This window comes from Pelophylax lessonae, assembly GCF_965119305.1.
Source record: "Pelophylax lessonae genome assembly, chromosome: 4".
Lineage (NCBI taxonomy): Eukaryota > Metazoa > Chordata > Amphibia > Anura > Ranidae > Pelophylax > Pelophylax lessonae.
The window spans coordinates 640,004,755-640,028,291 of record NC_138771.1 but is presented as its reverse complement, the minus strand read 5'-3'; the positions used below and the strand labels follow the sequence as shown (position 1 = coordinate 640,028,291).

Sequence of the window (23,537 nt, the reverse complement as noted above, 5' to 3'; positions counted from 1 at the left end):
GGCCGCCGTGCCGCCGCCTCCCAGTCCCCGCCTATTACAATTTGGCAGAGCAGTGCGCCCCCCGAGCCCACCCATTGTGTGACAATAGCGAATGAAAATGTGCTTTTGTCACACGGATCCTGCTCCTGGCCAATCAGGAAGCGGGTCCGAGACCCACTTCCTGATTGGCCGAAAGGCAAACCCCATGCCATTGGCCAAGGAGGAGGTGGGAGGACTGAGGACTCGAGGAGACGCGGGGACTGAAGAGAAGCCGCCTCTACAGGTAAGTGCACTGGTCTCGGGGGGGGCTTGGCACGCTGTTCACTCTGCATTGAAAGGGGGCACGCTGGTCTCTTTGCATTGAAAGGGGGCATGCTGGTCTCTGCATTGAAAGGGGGCACGATGATCTCTGCATTGAAAGGGAGCACACTGGTCTCTGCATTGAAAGGGGGCACTCTGGTCTCTGCATTGAAGGGGGGCACGCTGGTCACTGCATTGAAGGGGGCACGCTGGTCACTGTTTTGAAGGGGGCACACTGGTCACTGTGCATTGAAAGGGGGCACGCTGGTCTCTGCATTGAAGGGGGCACGCTGGTCACTGCATTGAAGGGGGCACGCTGGTCACTGCATTGAAGGGGGCATGCTGGTCACTGTTTTGAAGGGGGCACGCTGGTCACTGTGCATTGAAAGGGGGCACGCTGGTCTCTGCATTGAAAGGGGGCACACTGGTCTCTGCATTGAAAGGAGGCATGCTGGTCTCTGCATTGAATGGGGCACACTGGTCACTGCTTTGAAGGGGGCACACTGGTCACTGTGCATTGAAAGGGGGCATGCTGGTCACTGTGCATTGAAAGGGGGCACACTGGTCACTGTGCATTGAAAGGGGGCACGCTGGTCATTCTGCATTGAAAGGGGGCACGCTGGTCATTCTGCATTGAAAGGGGGCACGCTGGTCACTGTGCGTTGAAAGTCGGAACTGGTTACTAAAATTTTTGAATCCCACCACTGGGAATAGCGTACGGGTAATGAAATCACTGTCAGCTATTAGTTGCCAGAGGGGGGGGGGGGGATTCCTCCAACGGTCCTTACTGCTGATAAGGCTGTCTACATGCCCAGTTACTGATTGAATTATTTGTTGAAAAGTTTGAATGTAGCTGAGTCTCATGTTACTAGATGTACAGTTTACCCCACCCTGTGTCATTATGCAAAGAAAGGGGGATTGTACAGAGTGTATATCTTTTACTCTCCCTTCCTACATTCAGGGATGCAGGAGGAAAATACAGCTGATTGTTTTATTAAATGTTGCCCCACTGCTCATCCTCTCCAGTTTCCACTTAATTATGCTGCCCGGGCACTACAAATCCTCTGTCCTGCTGACACCGTCCTCTGCTACGCTGACACTGTCCACTGCTCTGCGGACTGACACCATCCACTTCTCTGCTGACACCAACCTCTGCCCTGCTGACAAAGTCCACTGCCCTGCTGACTGACACCATCCACTGCCCTACTGACTGGCACCATCCTCTGCCCTACTGACACCGTTCACTGCTCTGCCGACTGACACCATCCACTGCCCTGCTGACAGCAACTTCTGCCTTACTGACACCGTCCATTGCTCTGCTGACTGACACCATCCACTGCCCTACTGACATCAACCTCTGCCCTACTGACACCGTCAACTGCTCTGCTGACTGACACCATCCATTGCTCTACTGACATCAACCTCTGCCCTACTGACACCGTCCACTGCTCTGCTGACTGATACCATCCACTGCCCTACTGACACCAACCTCTGCTGACTGACACCATCCACTGCCCTACTAACACCATCCACTGCTCTGCTGGCTGACACCATCCACTACCTTACTGACACCAACCTCTGCCCTACTGACACTGTCCACTGCTCTACTTTCTGACACCATCCTCTGTCCTCCTGACACTGCCCACTGCCCTACTGTCCTGACTGTCCATTTTTAAGGTAGGCTGAATTTATAGTTTTACAGTGTAATTTAATATGAGTACAAAAATACTTATGTTTTGTTTAAGCCCCTCCCACTTTTAAAGCATTTTGGCCATTACTACTCTTCTTGGGGCAACCACAGGTGTCCCAGATATTTTACAATTTTATGGTGTATATTACAAAAACAAAAAATTGTCTTGCACGCTAAAGTGTTTGGCTTGAAGAAAAGGTGGCAATCCTATCCACCATGCCAGATGAAAGCAGCTTTATGAGGTAATTTCAAGCCTCAACTTTGCGTCGGATTAGGAGGAGTGTCATCGGAATGAAAGAAGAGCCCATAGAAACAGGCCTTATTAAAAAACATGCCTCTTGGCTCACTTCTCCTTTTCAACGGCGTCCCTACTAATCCACTATGGAAGTGAGGCTTCCGTGGTAATTGTGTAGGCTTTCATGATACATGTGCAGTAAATCACTATTACCAAACTTTTGAAATGCTAAACTTAAATATTATTATTATTATCCTATGGCTTATATATGTGAGGGGATGGGGGTGTGAGGATGGAGAACTTCTCTTTTGGTTGGGGGGTTGGGGGCTGAACTGAGTCTTTGTCCTGGATGAAAGAATGTCTAGCTTCGGCACTGCCTGTATGCATGCTCACCACGCAAGACTCCATTGCTGAAAAAAAGCATGTTAAAGCTCGTATAAAGTTTAATGCACAACATTTAGACAAGCCTGTGAAATACTGGAAGAATATAGTCTGGCCAGATGAGACCACAATTGAACTCTTTGGATGCCATAATACACACCATGTTTGGAGGTCGAATGGCACATCACCCCAAAAACACCCCCAAACCAACAGTGAAGTTCGGAGGTGGGAACATCATGGTGTGGGGCTGTTTTGTAGCATACGGTACTGGCAAACTTCATGCCATTGAAGGAAGAATGAAAGGCAAAATATACCAAGACATTCTTGATAAAAATCTGCTGCTATCTACCAGGATGATGAAGATGAAACAAGGGTGGACATTTCAGCAAGACAATGATCCCAAACACAAAGCCAAGAAAACTCGCAATTGGTTTCAAAGAAGTAAATTAAAGGTGCTAGAATGGCCCAGCCAATCACCTGACTTGAATCCAAAAGAAAACCTATGGAAAGACCTAAAAATCAGAGTTCATAGAAGAGGCATACGAAACCTTCAAGATTCGAAGACTGTTTGTATGGAAGAATGGGCCAAAATCACACCTGAGCAATGCATGCAACTATTTTCTCCATACAGGAGGCGTCTCGAAGCTGTCATTACCAACAAAGAATTCTGTACCAATTATTAAATAAATTTCAGTTAGCGGGTTCAATACTTTTTCCCTGTGTCATTCCATTTTATTACACATAACTTTATTTCTGAACGCATTTGTTTAGGTTTCTTTGTATGTATGGATTGCATGGGTTGTGGTGACATTTTCATATCAATGGAACCTTTAGAAATATATTTTCCTAGAAAAATGGTGACGTGCTCAATACCTATTTTACCCACTGTATATATCTATATACATTTGCATGTTACTGTCTTACTGTGATTCACTACTCGCTACCTCTACTTAAAGTGGAGTTCCACCCATTTTCGAAACTTTAGATCTATGTAATCCCCTTTAAAACGACTTTTACCAATGGAAAATTTTTTTTTTTTTGCTAGTAAATACCTTCATTTCTGCTTTATTCCTCCTCTCCTCACTTCCGGGTCCGATCGGCGATGACGTCATTCGGCGATTCGCAGTGTGTGCTGGGATGTATTCCATTCCAGAAATCTCGCAGTATTACCCAGGAGCTGAGCTGTACTTCGTGTATTCAGGCCGTGACCTGCCCCGCCTCCACCCCGCCTCCGCCCCGCCTCCTCTCAGTGAGTTGTACTGTATGCAATGTATTCAGGACGTGCTCTACCCCGCCTCCGCCCCGCCTCCTCTCAGTGAGCTCAGTGAGGATATAATGCTTTCAGTCCTCGCTCACTGAGAGGAAGCGGGGCGGAGGCGGGGCAGAGAACGGCCTGAATACAATGCATACAGTACAACTCACTGAGAGGAGGCGGGGCAGGCACGGCTCAGTACAGCTCAGCTCCTGGGTAATACTGCAAGATTTCTGGAATGGAATACATCCCAGCACACACTGCGAATCGCCAAATGACGTCATCGCCGATCGGACCCGGAAGTGAGGAGAGGAGGAATAAAGCAGAAATTAAGGTATTTACTAGCAAAAAAAAAAAAAAAAAAGTTTCCATTGGTAAAAGCCATTTTAAAGGGGATTACAAACATCTATGTAATCCAACCTATTAAAAATGGGTGGAACTCCGCTTTAAAGTCTATTTCAAGTATCAGCTACTGTACTCTTTCAGCTTCCCATTCATATACCTACCTGACCTAGAAAAAAAAGTTTGAATTTTTTTCTTTTTTTTATCACCATCAGTTTGTCCACACAGCCAACAATTTTTTATAATCTTGATGCTGATGTTTAACAAGAATGAAAGAAAAAAGAATCCGCCAGAAAATGTTTAAGGCCCCTTTCACACTTGTGCGAACTCAAAGTCGCAGGACACTTTGAAGTGACTTTTATGCGACTTGGAGCAATTCCTGTGTAATCCTGAGGTCTATAGACCTCAAGTCGCATTAAAATCAAACTAAAGTAGTGCAGGGATTACTTTAAAGTCGCTGTGACTTGAAGTCGCACAGATATGAACTGTACTCATTGGAAAACATGGGTGTGACTTGTCATGGGTCTTTGCAGTCCTAAGTCCCAGGACAAGTCACACAAGTGGGAAAGGGGCCTAATTCAACTAACTTCCTGATATTTCCTATTAGCATTCCTTTCAGTACAAAAAAAAAAAAAGTGGCACATGTGAGGGGTAAGCCTATAAAATCCTATAACATGAAAATTAGTGATAAATGATAATGTGTCAATAAAGATGTGGATTACTAGGTTACATCGGGTAAATCTACATTGCCTCTGGCCAAATAACTTCCAAATTCTGACCAGCAATGCTTCCAAAGTTCTAAATAAACTGATTAGCTATTGCTACTAATACTGTTACTGAAAAATGAGATTTTACAGACTACATCTGTTACGTTTAGAATCACCTTAAATAATGATCTAGTCCAGGGATCCTCAAACTACGGCCCTCCAGCTGTTTTGGAACTACACATCCCATGAGGCATTGTAACACTCTGACATTCACAGACATGACTAGGCATGATGGGAACTGTAGTTCCTGAACAACTGGAGGGCCATGGTTTGAAGACCCCTGCTCTAGTCCATAAGGGATATACTTGCACAAAAGCTGAAGGGACCAACCTTCCCACATTCTTTATTTTGCTGTAAAGTACCAAAATGAATATATACAACTAAAATCACATAAGCAAAACATCAGCAAAAGGAATGCATATCGAATTGTGATACTCTTTTCAAAAATACATTCGCTGTTTTTCTGATTATCTGATTTCTCAAAGTGTATATAACTGGATTGAACAATGGCGTACCCAGCGTATATAAAAGAGATATGATCTTATTTGTATTGAGGGAGTTTCCTTTGGAAGGACTTAGATAAATGCTGATTAATGAACCATAAAACATACACACAACAGAAAGATGAGAGCTACAAGTAGAGAATGCTTTCTGCCTTCCGATGTTAGAGGTGATACCAAGAATGGTGGTGAAGATGTACACATAGGTCACAATGACAAACACGAAAGGAAAAATGACAATAATGGTGGTAAGAAGTGATGCCCCCATTTTAGCCAGAAATGTATCCGAACAGGAAAGTTCTAATATAGGACTGAGGTCACAATAAAAGTGATCTATAGTGTTGGGGCCACAAAAATTCAAACTGTAGATCATGAAGAGAGAAATTAAGGAAATAGAAAATGCAGCAAGCCAAGAGCTTGCAACAAGACAAAGGCAAGTATTGAAATTCATGATCAAGATATAACTCAGGGGTTGGCAGATGGCCACATAACGGTCATAGGACATTACCGTCAGGAGATAGCATTCTGTCGTGAGACAAGATCCAAAAATGTAAAATTGAATAAAACAGGCCAAGAAAGGTATACTGCTTCCCCCATGTATTATAACATTTAGGGTTTTGGGGATAATGCTTGAGCAGAGTATCAAATCACATAGAGACAAATGGCAAAGAAAGAAATACATGGGAGACTTGAGGAGATGACTGGTTGACACCAGCACAACAATGAGAAGATTCCCAACTATAGCCATGATGTACGTAATAAGAAGAAGAAGGAAGAGTGGGATTTTGAAGGAGTTAAGATTCTGAAACCCAACGAGGAAAAATTCAGTTAAAGAATAGTTGCTCTGTAACAATGACATTTTTGACAAGGTTAAGAATTAGAAGGTGGAGAATAATGGCATATCTATATATCAGTGATAGGTTCTCACTGATTTCTTTTATTAAAAATGTAAAATGTTGAAGTAGAAACTTTTATATGTACATGCAGTCTCTTCTTCATCAAACATACTTTATTCTATAATGCTGAATTAGATATTTTATACTTGTACTGAGGTCATATACAACCCTTGAGGAATTTAACTGCGCTAAAATCTTTAACAGCCCCTGTGGGAAATAACTGACTGCCTGAGGTTATTACTGTAATTAAAATTATTTATGATTTTATTATATAAAAAAATAATTATAATGAAAAAAAAAATTGTAGGCACATTCAATGTAAAACAAATAAAACATATTGATGTTGCTATAAAACTACAAACTCAGCAAAAACTTTAAATGCTTTAAAGTGGTTAATAAACCCAAAATCAAAAAATGTAATTTCCTGACAGGCTCCATAAATTTTGGCTCAGAGCCAGAGGCCACTTTTCTTTTCTTTTTTTTCCCCTCCTACTCCTCCTCCTCCTAGGACCCTGTGTGTTTTGAATCTTATTTTCGCTCAGGTGATAACGTCCGTGGCCAAGGCCCAGTGGCTCAGCGTGCAGGCCATATCCAGAAGATGGTGAGAAAATGCATTCCTTGTCAGTTCCGGCGATCCCCAGCTATCAGTTGGGTGGAAAAGGGCAGAAGAATGCGGTGCCGATGAAGAGCTAGGGCCCTGCCATTGGCGGGGAAGCAGAAGTTTGGCTAGATAGCTCTGCTATCACCGGGTGGCCATGTAATGCCCTGAATGCATGCAGCAGTCTCCTCACACCAGGCTGGTCCTGTAAGTGCCATCATCATTTTCCACTTTGCTCCATGGCAGCTGGTTTTGTCTGTATTCGTGTTCTTGCTTTTTTTTCTTCTCTTCCCTGGCTCTAGTGGTCTGTGGCCTCTCATGGCAGCTGGAGCACATCTATGTTCTAAGCCACCGCTCTCTGTCCCGGCCAGTGGCTCTGGCATACCACAAATGTGCAGACCTCGGGCGAGATCAAGGCTTAGTTTTGCACATGCACGTGGGCAGCTCCAGGGGCTTGGCGCATGCGCACTGCAGCACCAGTGGCGTCAGTACAGGTGGGGTTTAAACAGCTATCAAAGCCGTTTATATTGGGATTCCCTGTGGGCTATGTGCAGCAGCTTCCCCTGGCGCAGTGGTTCTCTGGCACAGGTATGTGCTTAGCATTAACCCCCTGTGTGCTGCCTGTTGTGTCCTGGTGCATCCTAATTGTGCTTCTGGCTCTCTTCCCCTGCAGCTTGGTTTGACTCTGTAATTGACTTCACTATGGAGGTATCACTGCCCCTCTGTGACCAGCCCTTCACGTAGCAGGTATGAAAGGGTGTTTTTAACCCTTTACTTTCCTTGATTGCCCATGCTCTTTTTCATAGGTCTTAACTCTTTCCTTTCTGCTCTGTTTGTTCCCACAAGTCCTTCCAGGTCTGATCAGCAACACGCAGCACAAGAATATCGAGATCTTACTACATCAGGCATCACATGGGAAGTTCCGAATCCTCCTCCAGGCACCACACTCACCGCCATGCCAGCCGCTCTGAACAAAGAGCCTGCTGAGGATGCGGGACTCAGAGTGCAAGTTGCTTTGTGAGCCATACTATGCCTGGGTGGTTAGGGAAAGAGAGAGCAACAACCAGAATTGGGTACTCGCCACATCCACAGCCCATCAGCCAGTTTGGCATGTTCCCCTCCAAAGGATGGCCATGTCCCAGCCAAGCCCCCCATCGGTGAGGATCTCAGATGGAACGGAAGAAGAGGATACCTATGTGGTCTTCAACTTTGCCCTGGTGCCACTTTTGGTCAAGGCGATTAAGGAGGCCTTGAATTGGGAGGAGCCAATAGAATCTCTCTAAACAGAGAAAATGATTTAAAAAAGAAAAAGAGGGTGACCTACTTTCCAGTTCCTGGAGGAACTAAGGGATATTATTACAGCTGAGTGGAGCAGGGTCTAGAGAAAGACCTTGTTACTCAGCAAGACGGCCAAGCTATATCCATTCAAGAATGAGGCGGTAAAGCATTTAGAGGCTGCCCCTCTAGTTGATGTAGTCTTACTGAGGCTATCAAAGCATGTCACTCTTCCTCTGGAAGATGCAGCATCCTTTAAGGATGGCCTTGACAGACAAAGTCCCAAGGCCCAAAGCTATGGAGATGTGGATGGATAATGTGGACGCAGTATTGAAGAGCGTCTCAGAAGAAGTGGCCAGAAGTTCGACCATTTAGGAGCTGAACCTGGCATTGGCTTTCCTGGGTGAGGCATCAGTTGATGTCATCGGCTTGGTGGTCGTGGGTTACGGCTAAGCGTGCACCATGGCTTCAGCCATGGCTTGCTGATCCCAACTCTAAGCAGGAATGGTGTAAGATCCCTTTTGAGGGACCTTCATTTTTTGGCAATAAACTGGACAGCACTATAGCCCAAGCAAAGAGTGGTTCCTGCCCCAGGACCAGCATCTGCTAGGCCAGAAGTCAAAGTTCAGAATGCACAAGAGACGCGCGCTTTTACAAACCAGGTCGGGAATTCAAGAGGAACTGGAGGAGAGGCCAGTCTTCTTTTCAGGAATCAACCTCAGGTAGCCAGGTGGCTATAAAGTTCTGTTGAGATTGGGCCCACTTAGGCAGGCCAGGTGGGGGCACATCTACTCCACTTTCAGCGGGTCTGGCGGCCTTAATCCCGGACTATTAGACCATCAAAATGGTCTTTTCAGGACACACTTAGTCCTTTAGAAGCCCTCCTCATTCCAGATTTGTTCCCACAGCTTTACCGCACCCTGTGGAAAAGAAGCAAATACTCCTATCTTTCCTAGAGTCGCTGGTAGCACAGGGTGTGGCTGTGCCAGTTCTGGTGTGCGAGAAATTTCAGAGCATGTATTCTCTCCTTTTCATGGTCCTGAAGGAAAAGGGCTCATAGAGGTCTGTCATGGACCTTACACACATGTTCATCAGAAAGGAAAAATTTGAGATAGATACACTGTTCCCAAACCAACAAGCAGTTCAGCCAGATGACTGCCTCGTGTCCATAGACTTGAAGGATGCCTGCTCCCATAGCGGAAGATTTTCAGAAGTTCCTTCAGTTTGCTATAGGTCAAGTTCATCTATAGTTCACCTGTCTCTCTTTTGGACTTTTGACATCGGCTTGCATGTTTTCAGAGGTCTTATTGGCTATAGTGGCCCTAATCAGAACAAGAGGCATTCCCCTGCACCATTACCTGGATGACCTTCGCCTTCTGTCCAAAGACAGAGAGCAGCTGCTGGAGCACAGAGCTCAGGTCATCTCGACGCTTCTCGAGTTCGGCTGGCTGTTGAATGTGTAAAAGAGCCACCTGGAGCACACTTAGTCTTTGGTGCACCTCGGGGCTCAATTCGACACAGTCAAGAGTACCATTTCCTTGTCCCTAGGGAAGATCCAGGTTATCCGAAGCAGGATACACCTGGCCCTGTCTTCCTCACACCTTCAAGCATCTCAGTGCTTGAAAAATCATAAGAACTTTGGTGGCCACAGCACTTAAGGTAAAATATAAAGTGGAGACTGCGACCCTTCCAGAAAGGTTTTCTCCAACAGTGGAGATTGGAAAACAGGGGCAAGGTCATCTACTGTACATAACCTCGACTATGACGGAGAGTCTTCTCTGTTGGCTACAACAGAAAATTTGCTCAATTGCCACTCCATTGCCCCCATTGTCTGGTACACAACCACGACTGATGCCAGTGATAGCTGGGGTGCTCATTGCCTGTCAGAAATAATTCAGGGCAGAAGATGTGAAAATATTGTCAGTAATTCCGTACTGGCCGAACAGGCCCTGGTTCCCTTTGCTGGTACAGCTAAGCTTTCAGTATCTGGTTCTTTTGCCTCTCAGGCTGGACCTTTTGTCCCAGGGTTCAGTTCTACATGCATACCCAGCTCAGCTACATCTGATGGTCTTGTTCCTGAGAGGGGGGAATTGGAGGCTCTCAGCTGTTCGGATTAGGTTGTCTGTACTACTAATGAATGCCAGGAGAATAAGCACAAATAAAGTTTGTGGGAGAATCTGGTCATAGTTCACGGAATACATGTCCACTACTGACGGCTCATTTAGTGACCCAAAAATTTCTGGATATCCTGGGTTTCCTTCAAACAGGCTTAGACCTTGCCCTATCAGTAAGCTCCCCCAGAGTGCATGTATCAGCCTTTATGTCCTTCACCAGTATATCCTAGGCCAGACATTGTGTTGTCTGTCAAATTTTTGGAGGAGCTGCTTGGCTTAGGCCTTAGACAGGGCCAAGTTTCCCCAGATGAGGCCTTCCTCTTCTCCTCAATTTCCTCTTGGAAGCTGTAACGGAGAATGCAAGGTCGATCTCTATTAAAGAGCCCTCCATCAAGTCTGCCTTTTTTGTGGTCATCACCTCAGCAAAAAGAGTCTCCAAAATTAGAGCCCTCGTTATAAAGAACCTTTCCCAACATTCTTCTCAGAACAAGTGATACTGATACCTATGGTATACTTGACTTAAATCCCAAGGTAACATCATTCTTTAATGAGAACCAAGAGATTGTTCTGCCAACTTTTAGAGGTCCTGAAAGTATCAATATACATCCCCTGGACATAGGAAAAGCTCTAAAGTTGTATCTGCAAGAAACAGCTCCCTTCCGACTTTAGGATTGTCTGTTTGTCTCTTTCAGAAGAACAAGGGAAATTGTGCCTTATCAAGAGCCACAGAGGTAAGGGCTTGGCTTCTCTGAAGGTGGTGACCGCACACTCAGCCAGGAGTGTGACTACATTGCGAGCATTTGGCCCCTGATGTGATCTGTAGAGCGGCTTTGTGGTCCTCTATCAATACTTCTATGGCTCATTATTGTGCAGAGTCTGCTTCTGTGTCTTCTTTTTTTTTTTTAGTTTGAGTCCTGATGGTTGCCAGTACAAATTAAAGAATTGTTCAGCATTTCTTGCCCACGGTGTGTATGGCAAGTTATTTCCCATATGTAGGCTGCCATGGAGTCTGTCAGGAAAACTGAGAATTTTATATCAAATACACACCATAATTTTCCTTTCCTGATGGACTCCTTCCATTGTCATAAGTAGGCTAGATACAGAACGTGGCCTCTGGCTCTGAGCCAAAATGTTGGGGGGTGTGGTCCTATAGGGTAGCAGAGGAGGCAGAGCTAAATTCATACGTATGCTGCCATGGAGTCCATCAGGAAAGGAAAATTACGTTCAGTATTTGATAGGATATTTTCAGTTGATTTGCTGCTTACTAACACAGGGTTAAAACTCCTGTAATTTTATTGTTTGGGTGTTGGTCCCAATGTAGGACTTTTACTCGTTTGGTGGGAGGCGAACATTATATATACGGTAGTAGCGATATTTCTACTGCCACTATACACGATTGCTTCTTTGCTGTCAATGGTTGGTAAGAAAGTGTAGATCCACACTTGAAAAAAGAGCGCGTGTGTCCTTACTGGCCTCGGTGACGTCACGCGGCGCACGTTGCGTTCCAGCCTGGTCCTCAGATACAGCCGAACCCGGAAGACGCCCAGCCAGCCTTACCGTCTCCCATTCCATCTCTTGGCTCCCACACCCCCGGACGCTGGATCAGTAAGCTTCTTCCCGCTGACCTGCAGACCCTCTTATCATTCAAGAGCCTATTTTTAATCAGCATATGTGAGTGTATTATCGCTGTGTGCAAATTGGATTATTAAACAATACTGCACTTAGAGGCGCTCTGCTTTTTCCTTTTTGTCAGTAGTAAATGGTTTGTCTCAAACCTGTAACTGCTACATTTTCAGAACAGCTTGTTGAAAAATAACAGGCTTACTGGCTGGATCACTAGGTGAAAATAAAAGAAAGAAAACCTAAAAAAGAAAACAAATGCAGCCCACCCATAAAAGCTAAGTCCACCTTTTGAAAAAAATAAATAATCAAAATAATAATAATAAATGCACCCACATTTGCAAAAAAAAAAAAAAAAAAGTGTACTTACGGTATTTATTTATTTTAAAATGAGCCTTTAAAGCAATGTCACCTCAAAAAGTGGATTGCCGATGCAATGCACAGGCTCCTACAGACTCCTCCAACTCCATGTCTGGATCTGCCACTTTCTTACCAACCATTGACAGCAAAGAAGAAATCGTGTATAGTGGCAGTAGAAATACCGCTACTATATAAAATGGTCGGCTCCCACCAAACGAGTAAAAGTCCTACATTGAGACCAACACCCAAACACCCAAATAATACAATTACAGGAGTATTAACCCTGCCTTACTTTGCCTTACTTTGCCTTACTTTGTCCAAAAACAAAAGTGTTTGCTTTACATACAGTAGATTTTGAATTTATATTTTCATTATTGGATCCCACAGCTCACAGAAATTAACAGAGATCCTAACTTTCAAGTCAAAAAATGCACCAAGTGCATAATAATAACAAAAGCTTGCCCTTTACAGGTCCTCAATCTACCCCAATTTTATGGAAGGACACAGTACTTAGGGGTCTATGTATTAAAGATTTCACCCAAGATTTACACATTTTTCTAATTGAATCTTGTGTAAAAAATGTGTGGATCTTGGGTTAAAATTGTGTGAATCTTGGCTGAAATTAACTTCGCATTAGAGGTCCCCCCCCCTACACTTCAGAGTCCCCTCTTCATAACAGGGGCCTCCCTCATCAAATCAGAGGTTCCCCTTCATATCAGAGTTCCCTCTTCACATCAAAAGTCCTCCATCTTGTCAAAGGACTGCCTTCCCTTCAGAGGTCCCCCCATCACACCAGAGTGCCCATCAGAGGTGCACAAAGCACATCAGAACCCCCTTTTCCTATCAGAGGCTTCCACTATATCAGAGGTCCTCCATCATGTCATAGGTCTCCCCATCACATCAGAGTACCACCTTTATGTCAGAGGCAACCAAGGGATGAGTTTCCCCATCACATGAGAGTTCCCCATCACAGAGCCCCCTAATTAAACAGTGCCCTCCTCACATCAGAGCCCTACCTTTTGGTTCCAGCAGCATGACAAAGGGCTGGAGGTGGAGGAGGTGAACCTCCATGTTTTAATGAATGGTGAATGCAACTGATGCCATGTGCCCTGGCCATAGAGCATCATTAGTTGTTATGGTGCTGGTAGATGGTCCGCCCACACCATGGCAAATCATGATGCCAAAGAATGAAAACTTTGTCCCGTGGCTCATGGTACCCTGGGAAACAAGATTCAAAAGGCCTTTTAGGCCAGGCTAAGAGTGCTCTAAAATGAGTATTAGTACATGTGGGAATGTGTATCATCTAGGAGCGTGTCCGGTTGGGCAGACCTATAGTATGGAACACTGGGAGAGACTAGTACACTAATGAGGGCACATTGTTTACACATTGGGTGATGGAAGTGGAATGCTCTGGACTTGGTATACATGAAGAAGTGGTCCTAACACTGTGGTGCTCCCAAGTAGATAGAAGATGCAAAAGGAAATATGGCCTACAAGTTATGTGCTGGGGTTCTGAGCCCAAATAACAGCTACAGACTGTTTGTTCCTGTGTATGGCATTCTAAGTCGAACAGTTCTCTCAGTATGTCTATTTATTGTCAGAAGTCAAGGTCATCTATGAAAGCTACAGAAAATTGTGTAAAAACATATTTCTTGTGTGGACATTCCTTTATTTTTAAATATTAAGACATATGGCAGGGATGTCGTGAGCTTGCCTAGGGTCAGGGGTTTGACATAAAAACGAATTGAAAAGGATTAAAAGAGGTGCATGGAAGCCAGCCAGCCCCCAGTCTGATGTACTCACCCTCCAGTCTGCCACCAACCAAGTAGACCTGTCTCATGATATAAATAAAGAACAGGGGTTTAGTTGACACGCATTTGCAAATGCATGTGTAAGCTGCAGAGCCACGACACGGCACCCTGTTTTATCTGCAGTCCTAACACTTTTAAATTTGAGTATCTCCACATGGCTGCTAATGGATGGATAGGAGGCAGGTGAGAGGGAGCAGCCCAAACTTCCCCCGACCCACCTCCATCCATGACTGGTCTAGTATCTCAAAACTCTAATAGGGGTTTGACATAATATGGCGAAGGGCTACAACTACTAGCAGGTGGGTAGCTGTCCTATCCAAGAAGAAGCAGGACGGGGACATGAGCAGTTGGCACCAACACACAGCCAATCTTAGTCCCCCTTACAAGCATGATTGAAATACTGTCATTGATCTATTTTAATGTATTCTCTTTTTTCACAAGATCTGCTTCCTGCTTTGCAGTGCTACATAACGGTACTACTACATTACTTCTCATTCTTGTGATACAAATTTACAAGTACAGAAATTAAAGACCTGCTGTATGCCAAAAATATCAGCATTTAATAAACACGTTACTGTTTCAGAGACATTGACATCAAACCCCTGTCTGACAGAAGGGAAAGAGACAGAATAGAAGGAAAAACAGAAGGAAAGAGGAAGAAAAAAGTACTTCTATTGGTGGCAAATTGTCTTCCATGTATGCCACTTTATATATAGGATGGTGAGAGAAGTGCCATATCTTTAGATATGGTAATCACCTTTAGTTCCTAAATAAAGTTATACACTGATGACTTTTTTGTCGATCGGCACATATCAAGAGTGGATTTTTTAGGATACTTTAACACTAATCAATGTCAATTTAAATTCACTTTTGAAAAAAAAAGAATGTGCATATTAAACATTTGGATGTGACATTAAGTGGCTCTTGTAGAGATAGCAGGACGCATGTACTGTTTTATTGCAATCCCATCTCTAATACTTTCATTGTGCACCTGGACTTTTTTTTTAGGGACTTACAGAGGGGAATGTGGATGAGGTCCATCCATGTCTAAACCCCATCAGTCTGAGATCAGAGCCATTGGAAAGGCTTGAGGGCTGTGACCTATTGCTTTACAATTTACAAGTTGGAAGACTCATTTAAAACTATGTGTGGCTAATTTCCTATCCTACACTGGTCAAGCAGAGAGGTAGAATGTCAGATCTTTACTGGAACATTCACATTTATACAGCAGTAAGTTACACCTGGTGAGCTGCTATCCATTTGAACATCACTTTAGCACATCTTGGTAGTGCACCACAATGCACAGACGTTAAAACTAATACATCTGTTTTTCTGTGCATTAAGGGGTGCCACCAGCCTGATCTATAGGGCCACATGGAAGAGCTTTGCATGCAGCAAACAAAAGATATTGTATTTTCTAGCACATTTAACAGCTAGTGGTTGCTGTTTTTATTTAGCTCACTGGATATAGTGTCCCTGCACCTTTAGGGAGAAATGGACTTCCTCCTGGCACACCTGCCTTTTAAATTATCCATATGCTCCAACATGGAGGCTCTCATAAACTACAGTTAGTACTGCACCATACATAGGGGCTTTAACGAGACAATGCAGCTTCCACATACATTATATCTGCAAATGTTGCCCCCTGCTGGTGCTCTTGGCTCCTCCTGTTTTCAGTGTGCCACTATAGGAAGTCCCTTCTACGGTGGCACACCTGCATGTTGGATCTTGAGCCGCACTGCCTGTGTCTATTGGCAAACACAGCATGGATCAGCCTGTCCTCGTTCCTCATCACAGCATCTGACTGACAGCAGCCGGAACCAATGGCTCCTACAGGTCTCAATAAAGCCAGAGAGAGCAGGGAGAAGAGTAGCAATGAGAAGAAGTACACAAAAGATGACCTCAACCTTGAGATTCACTCAACACTCCTCGCTAGCCCATGAAAATCTAGGTTGTCAATTTCAACTACAGCTTTTTGACATTCTTTCCATCGATAATAAAAGTATCATTTTGCTTTCCTTTGCAGTGGTATTTCACATTTAGGAAGCCACAATGTTGCTTTGTACTTACCAGATCTAGAAAAAATATTACGATTTTTCTTTCTTTATCATCATCGGTTTGCCCACCCAGTCCAAATGGTTTATGATCTTGATGATGATTTTTAACTGAAATGAAAAAGAGAATCAGCCAAAAAAAAAAATGAGTTCAACAAACTTTATGATATTTTCACTAGCATACCCTTCTAGATGTGTATTTAGTAGAAAAAAGTGACATAAGCCTATAAAATCCCAGACCATGAAAACCAGTGATGAATGATAGTGTTGTTTCAACTAAGAAGCAGATTTATAAGGAACAATGAGTGAAACATTACCTCTGACCATAAAACTTTCAAATTACCAAAAAATGCATACAAAATTCTAAATACCCTGACTGGCAATTCCTACAAACCAATGTCACAGAGAAAGGGAATTTTACATACTACCAGTAGTGAGTACAAGCAATGTGAAAATGCAGTGTGAATCCAATGATGAGATTTACATACGTATATTTAAATGTTATCTTAATCCAAGAAAAAATTGTAATATACAGCAGTATACTGGTCCTCAGATGTGGTGACTGCATTAGTTCTCTTTTTTCCAGGCTAAGGACATTTTCTGTGAAATACTAAACCTAAGGTTGCACCAAAAATTGATCCACTAACACCACATCCCAGAGAAGAACATACACAAACATAACAGCTATTCAATAGGGTAGCTGAGCAGGTTGAGTGGGACTTTAATTGGTGGGTTGTCTCTTAACCACTTCTGGACCGGAAGGATTTGCCCCCTTAATGAACAGGCCATATTTTGCGATTCGGCACTGCGTTACTTTAACGGACAATTGCGCGGTCGTGCGTTGCTGTACCTAAATAAAATTTATGTCCTTTTTTTCCCACAAACAGAGCTTTCTTTTGGTGGTAATTGATCACCTATGCAATTTTTATTTTTTGCGCTATATACAAAAAAAGCAACAATTCTGGAAAAAAAAAACAATATTTTTCACATTCTGCTATATAACATTCCCCAAAAAAAAAAAAAAAAAAGTAAAAATCTAAATTTTATTAACATTTTAGGCCAATTTGTTTTCTGCTACATATTTTTGGTAAAAAACAATCGCAATATGCGTATGATTGGTTTGCGCAAAAGATATCGCGTCTACTAACTACGGGAAAGATTTGTCATTTTTATTGTTTGTTTTTATTTTACTAGTAATGGCGGCAATCTGCGATTTTTAGCGGACAGATTGGACCCCTAACTGATATTTTTGACACTTTTGGGGGGACCAGTGACATTACTACAGTAATCAGTGCTAAAAATATGCACTGTTACTGTAATAATGACACTGGCAGGGAAGGGGTTAACACAGTAAGTGATCAAGGGGTTAAATGTGTACCTAGGGGCGTGTTTCTAACTGTGGGGGGCGTGGCTTGTGAAATGATCATAGAGACCTGTGATCCTATATAGTCGGCTGTGTTTACAAAAACTGCCCGTCCTTCTTTTTCAGCGGGGAAGGATCGCTGATGTCAAGTGGCAATCGGAGCCGCCTGCCCCGTGCATGGGGATCCCCGCTAACGAGCGGGAGAGGGAGCACGCTGCCGCCATCACGTGCTCGCCCCCTAGCTGCACGCGACCGGTTTGCGCAGGAGCGGCTGCCTGCCGCAGTATAACTGTGGGAGGTGGTCGTTAAGCGGTTAAAGAAAAAAGCCAAACAAAACTTATAAATGTAGGATAAAAAACATCTTTATTAGTATCACCCAACCTTACATAAATAGATTGGTGGTTAGATACCCATGTAAAAAAAAAAAAAAAAAACATTTATAAACTTGCATGCATCATGATAAATGGAAGATTTAACCCCATGATTTTTTGCTATCCCACCCACAGCCTGGATACAAGAAACAGGAAGCTGCTCTGAAATAAGGATAAAAACATTGGATGTATACCATTTACATACAGTTCATATACATATTACACTTTCAATCAAGAAGAGTTGTGGTGGGGTGGCGATGTCTAAGCATGTTTCGCAATATTGTTTCATCAGAAGGAGTATTCAATAACTATATCCCATTAGGCTCCAGGCCACCAAATGGCTCCCATCATAGTCCAGGGCAAAGAAAAAAAAAGGCCAAACAATGACATCAAATTCCTAAACTGACCCACTGGACCCAAGAAAAAGCCAAATTAGTTCCAAGCACCAGTATATGTAGGAACCTCGACCCTCCACGGGAAAGCAAGGTGCACAAAATAATCACCTATAAAACCAGTGGTGAGATGGATAGCGTGTAGTTTGTCAGAACCTTAGTTAAGGGATTTGATGTCATCCTTTGGTTTTACCAGTTCTGTTTTGTGAACTACAAAATCACTTCCTAATGTGTAATGTAGATAAGGAGAAAACATGGAGGTGTCTGTAGTCTGATTTAGGAGAGCAGCCTAGGGTTAAAAGCTAATACAGGAAGTGTGTTAACGGCAGGATTGCTGGCAAATTTGCACATAAATTTGCAAGTACCACAAATTTGAAACCCACAGGACTCTCCATAAATTCATGGTCACAGTGATTCAAAGCCGCAACCCATACTTTAAACTAACACTTACTAGACTAGAAAGTCCATTTTTTTTCCTTATTTTTCTTTTGCCTATATATTTGAGAAAACAAATTAAACTTTTCCAGCACAGTATTGGCAAAAGGAAGCCTTGTTTGTCTCAAAAAATAATACATGGATTAGTTCATGAATTAGAACATGGGGTTGTACATGGGGTTAAATGTATTAGTTAAATAATACATGTATTAGTTAAAGAGAACATTTCAAATAATCTTAATAGCCCCACGTGTCTCTGCAAAAGGTGACAATTAGGGATGATCGAACTTTTGAAAAGTTTGGTTCGACCAGAACACCCGAACTTCCCGAAAGTTCGGCCCGGATTTCAGAACCCCATTAAAAACAATGGGCCCCGAACTTCGGTAATCAAAAAACACCATTTTGAAGCCCTAAAACCCAATAAATGCCCATAAAAAGTGCCTAGGGTTATGGGTCATGCCACAGGGACTATTAATCACACAAAAAAAAGTTCTTAAAAATTGTAATTTTTGATAGAGAGCCAATTGTTGAAAAAATTATTGAAAAAAAAAATGAGATTTCTTTGGATTTAGTGTCTGGGGGGTCTAATAATTGTACCTGTGAAGTTTCAACTCTGTAGCATGTCCAGAACCAGAAAAAAAAAGTTTGTTTGTATTAGAATAGCAGTAGAGCAGGATAGTGGCTTCACACCAGGCTTTTTGTTGCAGGCGTTTATAGGGCTTTTTTGTGGATATGTTTGGAGGCAGGCATAACATCTGAACTTCTGTATAGGGGTATATATACACACACATATATGTATTTATACACATACACACATATAGGTGTGATAGGAGCAAAGTCCTATGCCTGTTAATTATTTCATTAGCGCAGGCATAGGGTTCTGCTACTTTCACACCTATATGTGTGTATGTGTATTTATACATACATGTGTGTGTGTGTATATACCCCTACACAGAAGTTCAGATGTCATGCCTGCCTCCAAAGACGTCCACAAAAAAGCCCAATAAAACGCTTGCTACAAAAACGGCCAGGTGTGAAAGTAGCGAAGCCACTATCCTGTTCTACTGCAATTCTAATAGAAATGATCTTTTTTCTATGGCGGTCACCCTGACATGGAAGGGTTTGGTCACCCTGCCATAGCAGTCAGAGTCAGTTAACCCTACACTACAATACAGTCACCCTGACACTTAATACTTTCACTACAGAAACTATATTTTTGAATCTAACTATAGTGGAAAATAGTACCCAAAATACACTAGATATCCCTTTCCTCACACTAATAATTGCTAAATGACACTTTTGAAGCAGGAGTAACAGAACTGCTTCCACTCTCTTCCACGTCCCTGTATTACAATGCTAGAGATTTGGCGGGGCTATGTTACATACTGGGGGGCGTATTCACTACTGATTGGCCTCTGGAACCCCCAGGTCACTCCAATTACATTCCTAGCATCCTCCTGCCCCCTCAATTGGCTTTTACTGATGGTTCTGGTCCAATCATGGACTTTTAAAGCCCAGTTCCTGTCCCATTGCATTTTGGTCGGTTCTGGTTGCCGAATTCCGAACTTTTTCAGCAAAAAGTTTGAAATTCGGCCGAATTTCGAACAGTCAATGTTCGGGTCGAACCGATGGTCGACCCGAAGCGTTCGATCATCCATAGTGACAATATAAAATATAAAATTGATAGAGTTCATCAGTCCATCCCATGCTGATATTCTCCAAATTAATGTGCCATCACCACACCATGTGTGCTCCACTTCCCAATAAAGATTGCACTCACCAGATAACTGGTTAATAAAGCCTCATATCAACCACTTCTCATTCTTAGGGAACACTCAGGACATCACAAACTAACTTTGCATTGGGGATATTGCCTTATGTTGACACTTCTTCAATTGGATATAGATAGGCGCAGAGCAATGTAGGACTCACGTTATAGGGAAAGAAAAAAGGTGCTACATAGGGTAATACTGTTAAATAATTTTAATACTATTAAACATTTTAATAATGAAACCTCCCCTCTTAGTTAGCACTCAGAATGGATAAAAGATTCACAGGATAACAGATAAAGCACAATAAGTCAAACAAATCTATCAACAGTAGTGAGTACCCTGCTCCTTCCGTTCAGTCTCTGTCACCTGTCCTCAAACAGCAAGAGCGGTGATCCCCGGTGAAGATAAAGCAGGGTGTCGCATGGTCACGCCCAGACGCGTGTCGTCATTATGACTTTTTCAGCAGGCATGGCCACACGACGCAAACACCCTTACTTGTAAGAAACTCAAACCAAGGACAACCAAACTATCTACGGTCAGACACATTAACCTCATGTCTACCCATATGGGTAGTTAACTTGTGGGACTGACACAGGATAAGAACGGTCGTCATACGGAACCCTATAGTTTCCAAATATGACCCATAAAACCTTTTAACAGGTCTAAAAGCATCTAACCCTCGTTCTATATAACGTTAAATCACATTACATGCATCATAGTTGGAATCACGGTATATATACATCATGTTGTTATCAAGTATTCTATACATGTTCCACAAGGCTCAATGAGCCAACACATTCACCAAACTTTAAAATGACAAAAATTGGTAAAAAAAATATATGTTAACAATATATATAAAAATTATGTGTAAAAACCAAAATAAAATCTAATAATCACTAATAAAACAATTTAGATCCAGCTCTACGTTCAACCCATTCGGACTTAAAGTATTGGTGAGATATATCCACTTAGTCTCACATTTTTATAGTACTCTCACCCTATTTATCCATCTTCACACTGAATGGGTTTTATTGATCCCCCAAAACTTAAGTCCTGATGAATCTCTCTTATGTTTTATACAAATATTGTATTTATGTTCCGTCACCCATTTACCAAGTGTCCTCTTTGTGCGGCCAATATACATCAGCCCACAAGGGCATTGTAAGGCATATACAACATGTGTGGAATTACATGAAAAAAAATTAATGTATCTCAAATTTTTTATTGTTAGCTGTTGACCTAAAATTAGTAAGTCCTCTAATGTGGGTCTTTACTTGCCGACAGGCTTTGCACTTTCTGCAGGAATAAAGGCCTGCTCTATCCCAGAACATCTGCGGTTTAACTGGTAAGTCCAATACTTTTTTCACTACCATATCTCCAAATAATGGGGCTTTCCTATAGATGAAAATTGGATCTCTAGGAAGAGACTTATGTAAACCCTTATCCATACTTATTACATTCTAGTGTTTTTTTTTTTTTTTGTTTTTTTTTTAAATAGCCTCCACTTCCCTGTATTGGGAGTAGAAATTACTAAAAAAAACCCCACTCATGTTTATCATCTTTAGATTTTTCCTTATCCACCAAAATCATCTTCTGAGATGATTGTCCTACTTCCTGAATTACCTCCTCTAAAGCAATTGCCTTATACCCCTTTTCTACAAATCTTTGTTTAATTATTTGGGACTGTATTCTATAATCCGCATCCAAGGTTTCATTTCTCCTAATCCTCGTAAACTGCCCTTTTGACATGTTCCTAAGCCATAGTGGATGATGTGCGCTATATATAGGGAGGTAACTATTTTGATCGGTTGATTTAAAAAACACTTTAGTGGTTAATAGATTATTCTGCTTCATAATGGTAACATTAACACTCTTATTCAGGTGGTCCACGACAGAGGGTAAGAGGCTTGGAATGACGTCATATTGGTGGAGGACATCTTCTTATCACCCTTTGTGCTATTAGTGCACTTGCGGTGCGTCTACAAAGTTCTCAATGTTATTATGGGACTTTGATGGACTTTTTGTTCATTGTGTGAAAGCGCTACCGTATTTTCCGGCGTATAAGACGACTGGGCGTATAAGATGACCCCCCCTAATTTTCATCTACCGGTAATACTTATACTTAGGTTACCTTGGAGATATTATACTCGGCGTATAAGACGACCCCCCATTTTTGGGGGATTTTTTTGAGGTTCAAAAGTAGTCTTATACGCCAGAAAATACAGTATATACATATATATATATATATATATATATATTTTATTTTTTTTTTTCTGGCGTATAAGACTACTTTTGAACCTCAAAAAAAATCGCCCAAAAATGGGGGGTCGTCTTATACGCCGAGTATAATATCTCCAAGGTAACCTAAGTATAAGTATTACTGGTAGATGAAAATTAGGGGGGTCGTCTTATACGCCCAGTCGTCTTATACGCTGGAAAATACGGTATATATATATATATATATATATATATATATATATATATATATATATATATTGTTCGCTTCTATTTTTTTTATCAGGCAATTGGGCTCATCTTATGATCTTTACTCACAGGCCCACTAATTTCATAAAACCCCCCTGTCTCCAACCAATGATAATGTTCACCATCATTATCCCATTTAATTCATTATAATAATAGTAAGAAATGACACATAGAAAAAAAGAAAACTGAGCAGATAATTAACCTATCTACCGAATGGCTATTAATAGTTTAATTGACTCTCGAGGGCTAATTAGAGAAAGGTTACACTGCAGAAAAGTATATAAATGAGGAATAAATAATGCACAACAAGCTATTCCCATCACAGTGTTTCTACATTTATGAACATCGAATCTATCATTTATTTTCATACCATCCTATATACAATTATTTTTTTAAGTATTCTATTTGAATAGATATTTTATAGGACATCTGGAAATGTCCTGGTATTGGGTGCATTTTAAATTCTTTACTGAGCATAAGACAAACAATGACCTATTATAATTTCCACTGGTACAAGAGTGGGTTTACACGTTGAAAAGTATTCTA

At 42.2% G+C, this 23,537-nt stretch overlaps 1 protein-coding gene across 1 annotated transcript; it reads right to left on the bottom strand.

Moving 5' to 3' along the window:
• Positions 1-5,348: 5,348 nt before the first annotated feature.
• Positions 5,349-22,256, bottom strand: LOC309552896 (olfactory receptor 10A3-like; the record flags this gene model as incomplete). The annotated part of the gene is made up of 5 exons (XM_082253804.1): positions 5,349-6,248; positions 9,574-9,759; positions 9,970-10,095; positions 16,191-16,285; positions 22,049-22,256. The coding sequence occupies 5 exons, from the start codon at positions 22,254-22,256 to the stop codon at positions 5,349-5,351; spliced, it is 1,515 nt and encodes a 504-aa protein (XP_082109930.1).
• Between the last annotated feature and the right edge of the window lie 1,281 nt (positions 22,257-23,537).